This window comes from Lactuca sativa, chromosome 9 (assembly GCF_002870075.4).
Source record: "Lactuca sativa cultivar Salinas chromosome 9, Lsat_Salinas_v11, whole genome shotgun sequence".
NCBI classification, from domain to species: Eukaryota; Viridiplantae; Streptophyta; class Magnoliopsida; order Asterales; family Asteraceae; genus Lactuca; species Lactuca sativa.
The window spans coordinates 208,178,149-208,190,476 of NC_056631.2; the positions used below are offsets into that span (position 1 = coordinate 208,178,149).

Sequence of the window (12,328 nt, forward strand, 5' to 3'; positions counted from 1 at the left end):
AAAGAATTATACAAGCCTTATACTGACATAATTGATCGTCGTTGGGATATAATGCTAAGAAAAAATATTCATAGTGCAACGTATTGGTTAAATCCAGTTTTTCAGTATAATCATGAGAATGTTTTTTCTAAGAGAAAGGTGTTTCAAGGTGTTCTCGATATGGTTGAGAAGAATTTTTCCGGTACAAGCATTTTAGATCTCACACTATCTCTAGGCAAGTTTCGTGATAGTGAAGGTACTTTTGGTAGATATAGTGTCATTGCTTCTCGTACTAGTAACTGTCCAGATAACATTTAACTTTTGTATACTATTATTAACTATATATATATTCTTACCATTGTATTTGTAGATGAATGGTGGAAGTTATTTGGCGGAGATACTCCAATATTATAAAAGTTTGCTATTAGAATACTAAGCCAAACCGCATCTTCTTCCGAATGTGAACGTAATTAGAGTGTATTTGAAAGGATTCATACAAAAAAGAGGAATATGCTGGAACATCAAAGACTAAATGATCTTGTATTTGTGCACTACAACTTGCGTTTAAAAATATAGGTACGTTTATTATAATAAAATATTTAATTAATAGCACTGTTATTTTATTTTTACAACTTTTTCTGTGAATGATTTTGTAGACTCGACGTTGATAAAAGGTCTTACGATCCTATTGACTATGAATGTATTGACAAGACGGATTTTTGGATGGTTGAAAAAGAGTCCAAAGGAGAACTTGATTACAATGATTTAGAAAATATGCTTCACGAAGAAGAGCATGAACCGGCTGCTCAAACACAAGGTTATATTTTTTGCCATAAATATTAATGAAGTGTTATAGTTTTAGTTTATTATTAAGCTATTTCGTGACATTAACCTTATATTTTTTATATTATAGAAAAAGAAACCATACCTGTTTTTAATAATGAAGAAGTTGACAGTGAATTTCATTTATTAAGTGATTGTGAGATTGATGCGTATAACACTCCAATGTCTCAAGATCCATAGTTTGATTTGATCTTGATGCGTTACTTTTAAGCTAAAACTATATTTTTGTTTAGGTATTACGTTTTATGTTTTTTTTGGATGTATTGGATTGATGTAAAACGTATGACAATGTATTTTTTTTAATGTATTTGGATTGATCTACAATAATTTTCCTATGTATTTTTATTATTTGAATGCGTGGATGTTAAATTCTATGTTTTATATAATAATATATATGTAAAGAAAAAAATTAATAAACATAAAAAATTAAGAAAACCGGTTGAACCGGTGGGCGGTTGAACTGGTTGAACCGGAAACCGGTCACCTGACCGATTCAACTAAAAAAATGATTTTTAAAACATTGCTTTTTTCTTATTTTTATTTTCAGCCGTTCTATTTTTTTTGTTCGGAATGAAATTGAAAGTTATCCAAAATAGAAGGGGTGCAAGTGTAACTTTCTATAAAGAACTAACATAAGCGGCGAGTTTATAGTCTTCCAAACTAGGGCACCTTCCTTCATCATTGTCGATACCATACCAAAAACCACACTAAGGTTGTGTTTGTTTTTTTAAAAAAAGCTCTTCGAACCTCTTAGTGCTACGTGGCGCAGCACACGGGCAACACTTTTAAGTTTGCAGCAGTTTGTTTTTCCGCAAACTTCGGGCTCAAAAACCTCTTCCCGTCCTCTTCCCCATACAACATTGGGCTTGACTCTTCCATCCATTTCTAACCTCAACTTAAAAAAAACACCTTACACAAAAAAGACGCTACGCCTAAAAAAAAAAACAACACCCTTCTTCTTCGTTCGTTCGTTCTCAGCACCCTTCTCATCCCTGTTGAAGATCGACTCCAGCCACCCCTGCCCTTCCGTCGCCGGACCGGTCACCGCTGCTGCTGCCAAGTGCAGTTTTGATCCTTGTTGCCATCGTCTTCAACATTAAGTTATTTTATTTATTTATTTATTGATTTCTTATAGAGTACCAATTATATACATTTGAGTACCGATTTTGTTGCTGAGATGTGAAGAATCGTTGCTAAAATCTTTATTGAATGTTGATTTATGATATAATTGTTCTTTAAACAAATTTTCTGCTCAAATTTATGTTTAGGTTTATAAAGTTTTGTGTTGAATCATAATCCTTGCTGAAATCATAAACTTAAATGCAAAACTTATTTGATGATTGTGTTGTTGTATAAACTTTATGTTTAGGTTTATGAATTTTTGTGTTGAATTGTTATGAATGTTGTGCTTAAATCGTTGAATATGCTAAAGTTATTTGTTGATTTTGTTATATAATCTTTGCTTATATGATTTTTTTTGTTCATTCATGATATATGAACTTTATTTAAAAATATGATTGTAAAACTAATTTGGTTGTTTGAATTTTATTTCAATGTTTTAAGTAGGGGTGTGCATGGGTCGGTTTGGGTCGGTTTTGGACTCAAACCCAACCCAACCCATAAATGGTCGGTTTCTGGTTTTTAGAACCCAATAGGATCGGTTTCTGGTCGGTTCGGTTTCTTGGGTTCTAAGGTCGGTTTGGGCGGTTTTTCGGTTTCTTGGGTTCAACCCATACACTCACGGGTTCTGGGTTTAAACCCATGGGTTTAAGGTTTTAACCCATTTTCCATAAATGAAGCAACAAGTTAGATACTTCAAAAAATAACAAATTGAAGTTACGTACTTCAAAAAACATGAGTCTTACAACAAATAGTCAATTACAACTTACAACTAAAGTCCGAAATAGTCTATTACAACTAAAACACAATCAAGTATGGGTGGTTTCTCGGGTTGGATGGGTCGGTTTCTTGGGGCGGTTTGTCGGTTTTAAGTATGGGTCGGTTTCTTGGGTTGGATGGGTCGGTTTCTGATTAGAAACCGAACCCGAACCCGATTTTTTGGTTTCTAAAAATATCAAACCCAAACCGTCGGTTTTGCTTCGGTTTCGGTTTTTTCGGTTTCGGTTTTGTCGGTTTCTCGGTTTTTTGGTTTGGGTTTGCTCACCCCTAGTTTTAAGACTACAATTATTAAATTTTTGTTATTAGAAAAACTATTTTCGGTTTATTAAATTACTTTATTTTAAATTTTTTAATATCTGCAGCAACCTGCAGACATTAAAAAACAAACATGCTTCTCATTACAGTCTGCAGCGGTAGCTATAGCGAATAGCGTGATGAGGCGGCCATCGACCGCTGTTGTGTAAATAGCCAAAGATAGCTGAGAATTTAGCGATAGGGTTATTTATTTATTTATTTTTTTTAAAGAACATATTAGGGTTGACGACTCACGATAACTAAAATCAGTCTCGTACTCTCGTTCGCTCCTTCGCCTCCTGAGTCCCGCCTCTACGCTTTGGACTTGCTCTGCATCCGATTCCTTGCGTCCACCTCCTGCGAACCCCACCAGGATCGACTGCTTTCTTCCGGCGACTTCTCTACTTTCGACCAGGTTCTTCTCCGGCGACTTCAGGTCCAAAATTGGAAACTTTTGCTATTTTTTTTTCTTTTCTTTTTCCTGTTTTCACTTGGTTCTGCTGTCTTTCACTGTGGTTTGATGATTAGGCTTAGTAAGTTAGTATTACACTTCTAATTCATGTTTTGATCACTGCTACTTTCTTAGAAATGGCTAGTAAAAGAGAAACCGATCCTGGTTGGGCTTATGGTACAAAGATTGAAGGAAATAGCCAATGGGTGCAATGTAACTTCTAGTTGATTACACTCTGCTACAAACATGTCTAAAAAACTAATATGGTTAAGTTATTTAGCTAGTTTAATGGTTTGTTTTCTTATTTATTGATTATAATAGCTATAATAGTTATAATAGGTTCGTATTCGTGTAACATGCTCATTATAATCGATATTATGCTCTTATGCTCCAATAATCTTTGTGTTCATGTGTTTTTGTTTCTGATTTAACAGATATTTCCTAAATTCGTTGACATCAATGGGTAGCAAGAAAAGGAGCTCTGATAGTGTAGAAGAAATAGATATCCAAAAGAGCAATACAAGCTCTGATAGCAAAGTTTCGAGTGAGCATTTGAAAAAGAAGATAAAAAAGGTGAAGAAGAACGAAGAGGAGATAGAAAAATCAAATAATAACGATAACAGCTCCAATGGTGTTAAACCAATGGAGAGGAAGAAAAAACGAAAAGCATTAGACAAAGAAAAACACCGAGCTACATCGGGTGATAACACTGAAATGAAGCCAATTCTAGCAAATTTGGAGGTCAAAGAAGTTGAGAAGAGTAGAACAAGTAACAGTTTGCCTGAGTTTCATATAGGCGTGTTTAAGGATTTGGGATCTGCTGATGGTTTGGTAAGAGAAGCTGCTGCAGAGAGATTGGTGATGGAGTTGCAGGTAGTTCAGAAGGCTTATAATATGCTTGAGAAGAAGGAAGATGTTGATGGTGGGTTGAAATTGGAAGCTGAGAAAGACGATGGATTGAATAACTGTGCACCTTCCTTAAGATATGCTGTCAGAAGGCTTGTTCGTGGTGTGTCCTCATCAAGAGAGGTGTGTGTGCTTCCTCAATTTGATTTTACTTATATGACCATTGTTGTCTTTACTAGCAGGTGCTTATTTGGTTATTCTTTTTCAGTGTGCAAGACAAGGGTTTGCATTGGGCTTGACTATGTTAGTTGGTGCAGTTTCTGATATTGCATTGGACTCTTTGCTGAAACTAATAGTTGACTTATTGGAAGTCTCTTCTTCTATGAAGGGACAGGTGGGATTGTAATCTCTTTTTAACTTTTTTTGAACATGACTGATGACTTATTTATTCTCTTTCTAAATGTTTGTGTATTTCTTTATGTCATACAGGAAATCAAAGATTGTCTTTTAGGTCGTTTGTTTGCTTATGGTGCTCTTGCAAGATCAGGAAGACTGATTCAGGAAAGCGAGTATATTAAGGAATTCACTGGTGCTGTTATTACACTAGCCACCAAGAAACGTTATCTCCAGGAGCCTGCTGTTATTGTTATCCTGCAGTTAGTTGAAAAGGTACTTAATAATTGATGGGATAAAACAATTTTTTTTATCATTCCATTAATACCCTTTCATGATCTGTGTGAAATGAATGTATATATATGGATTGCAGTTGCCTGTTAAAGTTGTCTTGAAGCAAGTTCTTGATGCTCCTGGTCTCCATGAATGGTTTGAAGGAGCCACAGAAGCTGGAAATCCTGATGCATTACTTCTAGCTCTTAAACTAAGAGAAAAACTATCTGATGACAACAGATCATTCGGGAACCTTTTGCCAAATCCATACAGTTCTAGCTCAATGTTCTCTCCTGAACATCTATCCATTCTTTCAAGTTGCCTAAAGGTGATCTTTTTTAATGGTTTCATGGTTTTTGCATCAGTTCGAGGGTTAAAGTTGTAATTTTTGAAGTTTTTATTGTGGGTTTGCAGGAGTCAACATTTTGTCAGCCTCGAGTTCATGGAGTGTGGCCTGTTTTAGTGAATATTCTTTTACCTGATGTTGTCCCAGAAGGCACTGATTCATCAACAGGATTAAACTCTACAAAGAAGCACAAAAAGAAACCCAAATCGAGTTCTTATGAAGAAGATCTACAAAAAAACCTACAAAATTTCTGGGATGTTATAATCGAAGGGTCACTTCTTTTATCCTCTCATGATCGAAAACACTTGGTGTTTGATGTTTTGCTTCTTGTTCTACCAAGACTCCCTGTTTCTTGCATACCCATTGTTTTATCCTACAAGATTGTCCAATGTCTAATTGACATACTTTCCACAAAGGATTCATGGCTTTACAAATTTGCACAATACTTTCTTGAAAAGCTGTCAGATTGGGTCAGCAATGATGATGGAAAACGGGTGGCTGTCACCATGGCTCTACAAAAACACAGCAACGGGAAATTCGACTGCATTACAAGGACTAAAACTGTAAAAGATCTAATGTCAGGTTTCACTACTGAACCTGGCTGTATGCTTTTCATTAAAAATCTAATCGACATGTTTCTTGATGTGCGACCTTTAGAAGAACCATCTGACCAAAGTCAAACAACTGATGATAATTCAGAAATCGGTTCAATTGAAGAGAAAGATGTCACTTCAGATTTTCTCAAAAGTTGGGTTGTGGACTCTCTTCCAAGTGTTTTAAAACATGCAAAGCTTGATAAGACTGAGGATTCAAACGAGCTGCCTGAAGGTGAAGGAAAGTTTGGTGTTCAGAAAGAAATCTTGAAGTTTTTAGCTGTTCAGGGGTTGTTCTCTTCATCTTTAGGGACTGAAGTGACTTCATTTGAGTTGGATCAGAAGTTTAGATGGCCAAAAGCAGCAACTTCAAGTTCTCTTTGCAGGATGTGTATTGAACAGCTGCAATTACTTTTGGCCAATGCCCAAAAAGGAGAATGGCCTCATACAGTTACAAGTGGGAAAGAAGCTAATGATCTTGGTTCTTATTTCATGAAATTTCTCAGTGTTTTGCGCAACATTCCATCTGTATCTCTCTTTAGGTCATTGAGTGATGAAGATGAAAAGGCTTTCAAGAAATTGCAAGCCATGGAAAATTGGCTTTCCAAAGAGGTAATTCACTCCTACTTTCACAAAGAAATAACAATTTACTTTCATTTATTTGTATATCACATCATCCTGCTTCCATTTCTTTTTGTTTACAACATTATACTTCAAGTTAAACCTTTCATTATATTGCATTTAAAAGAGAGTTTGAACAATTTCAGGAAAGGAATTGTGGGATGAGTGCAGATGCTCACAGATTGCATGCATTGAGGTACTTACTCATCCAATTGCTGCTCCAAATCCTACTCAGACCAGGGGAATTCTTTGAAGCTGCTTCTGAAATCATAATTTGCTGCAAAAAATTCTTCCCATCACCCGATCTTCTTGATTCATCTGGAGAAGATGAAGCAGATGCAGATGGTGATGATGCACCTGTGTTAATGGATGTATTTGTTGATACACTCTTATCATTGCTTCCTCAATCATCAGCTCCCATGCGATCTTCCATTGAACAGGTATAATCAATCAACATACTTGTATTGATTTGTTCATAATAAGCAAATAGAAGTTGAAATAGAATTTTCAAGTTTCCATTGTTGACATTTTTCCACTTACCTTTTGTAGGTTTTCAAATACTACAGTGATGATGTGACAGACGATGGTTTACTCCGAATGTTAAAAGTTATAAAAAAAGATTTAAAACCCGCAAGGCGTCAAGATTCCGATACTGAAAATGATGATGACACTGATGACGATGATCTTCTAGCAATCGAAGAAGCTGAAGATTCCGATGAAGCCGAAACCGGTGGTGAAGTTGCTGATGACCAATCCGAAGAGTCTGAGGGAATCGCTGATTCCGCCGGAAAAGGAGATTCTGATTCCGATTCCGACGGTGGAATGGACGATGAAGCCATGTTTAGAATGGATTCGTATCTGGCTCAGATCTTTAAAGAGAAACGAAACCAAGCGGGAGGGGAAACTGCTCATTCTCAGCTTGTTCTTTTCAAACTCCGTGTTCTTTCCTTGCTTGAAATCTACCTCCATGAGAATCAAGGCAAGTTTTTTACTTTTATAATATGTTACATTTTTAGTCCCTAAAGGTGTTTTCTTATAGTTTTGGTCCTTGACTATAGCCAAAAAATTCTCTTGCGTTTTTGCTTGTTGTCACAATGTTGGTCCCAGAGTATAGCTGTCATTTGCAATTCTGGTCCCAAAAAATTCTCTTGTAATTTTCGTCCTTATTTGAGGTTCTTGTAACGATTTTGGATGGTTTTTCAAATTTTGGTACCTGAGTATAGCCAACTTTTGCAATTTTGGTCCTTATTTGATGTTCTTGTAACGATTTTGGTCCACCTTGAGTATAAGCTGATTTTGCAATTTTGGTTTTCGTCCCAAAAAAATGTTCTTTTGCAATTCTGGTCTAAATTTGGGGCTATTGTAACAATTTTAGTCTTTATTTGAGGTTTTCATCCCCGATCCTAGTAAAATTACTATTTTGGTCTATAGCTGATTTTTGCAAATTTGACCCCAAAAACCTCAAAAAATTTGCAAGAGAACACCTCCTTTCAAGACAAGAGTTTTCAAAAACCAGCTATACTCAGGGACCAAAAATGTAAATTAATCTAATTTAACATCATATCATATCATGCAGGTAAACAACAAGTATTGAAGGTGTTCACAAATCTTGCACAAGCATTCGTGAACCCCAATACAACTGAAGGAAGTGAACAGCTAGGTGACAGGATCTGTAAAATCATGGAACACAAAATCTTCAAAGCAAAACATTATCCAAAAGACGAATCTGTTCAGCTATCACTTCTCGAGCCTCTACTTGAAAAGAATCTAAAATTGGCATCAAAACCTTTCAAAAAGAAGAAATCAGCAATCACTCCATCAAAAAAGAAACAATCAGCTTCGTTTCAACGTTATAGAAAGATTGTGAATCTCGCCCAGAATTCAATCTACTGGATCTTGAAGATCATTGATTCTAGAAGCTTCAAGGAAGATGAATTGGAGAAAGTGTTTGAGATCTTCAAAGGGGCTTTAACCCGTTATTTCGATGGGAAAAACTCGATGCTCAAGTTGAATTTCTTGAAGGAGATTTTCAGGAGGTGGGCGTGGATCGGGAGACGTTTTTTTGGGTTTTTAGTTGAGAAATGTGGAGGGGCGAAATCGAAATTTCGGAGAGTTGAAGGGCTGGATTTGGTGTTGGAGATTTTGAAGCCTTTGAACATTGAAGGAAGCGATGTTGGAAAGAAGATGGTGAGTAAACATATGTCTGAAATTTGTGTTTTGATTAAGGAATTGGTGATGAATATGCCTGAAAAGCAATCCAAAAGGGCGGAAGTCAGAAAGTTTTGTGGGAAATTATTTACAATTTTCACTAATTTAAAGTTATCTGCTAAGTTTCTTGAGTCTTTGGATCCGGAAGTTTGTGTGGCGTGTGAGGGGCAAATTGGTAAAGTGTTTCTTGATTTGAAGAAACAACAAGTTTAGGGTAGGGTTCTTGAAAAAGATTTGGATTTGTTGTGATAGAGATGAAGCTAAAGTGTGAGATTTTAGAGCTTCATAAAATTTTGAAGGGATCTTTTTATGTTTGTTTTATTTTTAAGAAACTTTATATTCTGGAATCATTATACGAAATGTTTGCAGTTGCTTAGTTTTATTAGAGCATTTTATGTTATAAACTTTTGAATATTATTTTCATGTGTACTAATGAACAAGAATATCCTCATTGCTTACATTTTTCAACGTTTTAAATACCCTTGGGCATATACTGAGTATATATATAAATTACAAATGATAGTAGATAGACAAAAGATTAATGTCTTTGAACTTCTCTTAACTTTTTAACATGGCATACGAGGGAAATGACATGAACAATTACCACATGAAAGATGAATCAAGAAGTTTTGGTTGTTACACAAGAATTAAACCAAATGAAATGGAAGTTGTTAACGTTTCTAGTTAAACTGGTTTAATGGATCTTGCTTAATGACAAGTTGAAATGTGTACTAGTTCTGTAATGCATTTTGTTTAGCGACATAAGTGGAACTTTGGTTATCCATAGTTTTTAAAATATTTTTTCATATTAATAGTTTGTATTGAATGTACGTGATTTGTAATGTTGTTAAATAGTACAAGATAAACTTCCATGGCATATATATCATAAGTTAATCCAAAGAGTATCATGTGGACATTTACATAAGGTGTGCCCTATTTATCAAAAGTTGTGCCGTTAAAAAAAACTGAATGTAACGTCTCAAATTTCAAACCAAAATTTTCATTATCAGAATATAATACAATATCAAACTTCGTTTCCACAAATAATATAAAAATACATTTTATAAAATATAGTTTCCAAAATAGAGTAATAATATAAAATCAGTGGAAGTCTACATCATAAAATCCCAACGATATAAGTGTACAATCAGTCAATCACGCCACACCTTGCCTTGATCGCTAGAACAACATGAAAAAACATTTGTAAACTACGGGTAACATAAAACTTAGTGAGTTCTCTAAGATAGCACATACAACAATACACACACAATGCATACAAACAAATGGCTTGTAACCTATCGTCATTCCATCATTAACAGCTGACACACAACTTAGTGTCGTTCCGTCATCAACCCCTCAAACATTACTCAACAGCTGAGTCATAGCCTAACATGTTCCGTCAACGACTCTGAGTATCTAGACTCATAGCCTAATGTCGTTCCATCATCAACCTCTCAAACATGATACAAAAAAGCACCATACAATCAAGCAAAAAACATACAAAAGACTAATCTAGTCAACTTGTATAAGCATACATTAGCAGTATCTACATCCTATCATACAAAGATATCTATTGTCATACGGAATATAGTTAGAAAGCTCACCCGAGTCTAGCAGAAGAATCACAACCATAACCTCCGCAACGAACAGCTAGCACAAACCACCTAATCATCCAACCGAGGCCAAACCTCATTCAAATCCTATAACCCACCAAAGTTTGACCAAAAGTTAAACCAGTCAAAAAGTCAATGGTCAAAGGGCAGGCTCATTGTGACCATTAGTCGAGACTAGGTTCATAAGACGCGCTGCGACCAATAAGAGGTGTGTCGCTTCCTACTGGCTTAACAACCTTCTTGGCAAGCACTTAACCCATCCAACCGGAGGCTCCAACTTTCCATAAATGTAACATCCCAAAATATAGATAAAATTTTTGTTTTTAAGTTCATTCAAAACATGCGGTAATCATATCAAAACAGTCAAAAGTGTATCATAGCTATAGTTTATCAGAGTACAAATTCCCAACATCTCATAATGCGGAAAATCATAAGGTGATGCGGTGTGATCAGGCCGGTCCCTTCTCCTTCGAGCTGGAAGTACCTACAACATAAACTAAAAACCGTAAGCACAAAGCTTAGTGAGTTCCCTAAAAATACCCCATACCATACAAACATACAACTAAGCATATTTGGGTGCTTGCAATCCCCTTCGGTCTATTTCAACCAGATACAATCAAGCATATTTGGGTGATTGCAATCCCCTTCGGTCTATTTCAACCGGATACCGGGTCTATTTCACCATCTGCCACTACCACATAATATCATAGCAAAAGAATCACATAGTCATCAAGCAAACACAGGCATACTGACAGTTGTCACGAAGACAATCATCATACGACAACATAAACTAGTGGTCCGACATTGGTGCCTTCGATCCACAGATACAATGAAGGAAACTCACCTGATGCTAATGACAGATAAATCTCGCACCCGGACTGCCGAAACTAGACTCCTCCTAATAACACAATAATTAACCCTAATTAAGAATTTAGGTCCATTACCAACTCGCGAGTCCAAAACCCACAGCTAAACCCCGTAAGGGAAAAAAAAGACCATTTTGACCCTCCCATGGTCTAAAACCCTAATTATTGACCAAAATTCCAAAAGTCAGCAAAAGTCAATTGCCCAGCGCGTACACTGGGCGTACTCTCTTCCTACACGGGGCGTACTCAAGAATCAGGTTGGATTGGGGTCTCACCTAGCTACGTTGGGCATAGCCAGTAGTATGCAGCGCGTACGCCGTCTGACCCCAAAAACCGCACCAAAAAGGTCTCAATCATTAAGACACGCATCAAAATACAAATATAATCTTCTTAAAACGTCTTAATCCATAACGTCTAAAACTTTAAGCCTTTGCATGGCTGAAAAGGACTTAAACCTTAAAACTCTAACTTAATCCACACTCATCACCACTAAACTCTTGCATGGCTAGAAAAGGACCATCAAGCAACCATTTTTATGAATCTACAAGACCTATCATGCATGAAAGGACAACTAATATGCTTTGGAGTGCCCCATACTCATTAAGGTCCAAACTTTGGGACAAAAATCTCATAAAACTCATCTATGGAGATCAAAAAGGAAACACATCAAGATATAGACTTTATACCTTAAAAAGATGCACAAAGAGGAGTAGTTTCTGGATCTACAAACTTGCAAGCAACACCTCCTTTTTCAATAGCCTCCTTTCTTCAACAAATAAGCACCAAAAATCACTAATAAGCCCCAAACTCTCACAAACAAGGCTTAGACTCAAGATTAGGGTTTTTGAGGGAAGGTGACTAATAGGGAATGTCCAAGGTGGATTAAATAGGCGAGCAAACCCTTAAAATTAGGGTTTTGAGGCTAAGCTAGTATGCTCGGGCGCTTGACGTTCCACACGTACGCCCAACATACTAGCATGGCTTCCGCGATCCGATCACACGAGGACGCTACACGTACCCATATGTATGCCCAACGTACTAGATGAAATGCGAAACTCAACCATATGGGACCAAATGTGCAATCTTGAATTAGGTTAAGGATA

At 36.3% G+C, this 12,328-nt stretch overlaps 2 protein-coding genes across 3 annotated transcripts in view; both read left to right on the forward strand.

Annotated features, from left to right (window-relative positions):
• The window catches only part of LOC111892970 (uncharacterized), a 1,236-nt gene extending 234 nt beyond the window's left edge, over positions 1 to 1,002 (forward strand). The window contains exons 1-4 of the mRNA XM_023889047.1: positions 1 to 235; positions 350 to 362; positions 636 to 796; positions 893 to 1,002. The exon at positions 1 to 235 is cut by the window's left edge and continues 234 nt beyond it. Of these exons, the coding sequence (XP_023744815.1) occupies positions 1 to 235; positions 350 to 362; positions 636 to 796; positions 893 to 1,002 (519 nt within the window). The remainder of the gene's footprint in view (positions 236 to 349; positions 363 to 635; positions 797 to 892) is intronic.
• A 2,231-nt stretch (positions 1,003 to 3,233) lies between these two features.
• LOC111892992 (uncharacterized) lies at positions 3,234 to 9,128 on the forward strand. Of its 2 annotated transcripts, none has more exons than XM_023889069.3 (9): positions 3,234 to 3,451; positions 3,901 to 4,495; positions 4,581 to 4,706; positions 4,802 to 4,981; positions 5,079 to 5,306; positions 5,393 to 6,529; positions 6,685 to 6,978; positions 7,088 to 7,517; positions 8,115 to 9,128. In XM_023889069.3, exons 2-9 carry the CDS (start codon positions 3,926 to 3,928, stop codon positions 8,957 to 8,959), a joined length of 3,810 nt encoding a protein of 1,269 aa, XP_023744837.1. In that variant the 5' UTR covers positions 3,234 to 3,451; positions 3,901 to 3,925; the 3' UTR covers positions 8,960 to 9,128. The 2 variants fall into 2 exon arrangements, with proteins under 2 accessions (XP_023744837.1, XP_023744838.1); XM_023889070.3 differs by having other exon boundaries at positions 3,234 to 3,430.
• The last annotated feature ends 3,200 nt before the right edge of the window (positions 9,129 to 12,328 follow it).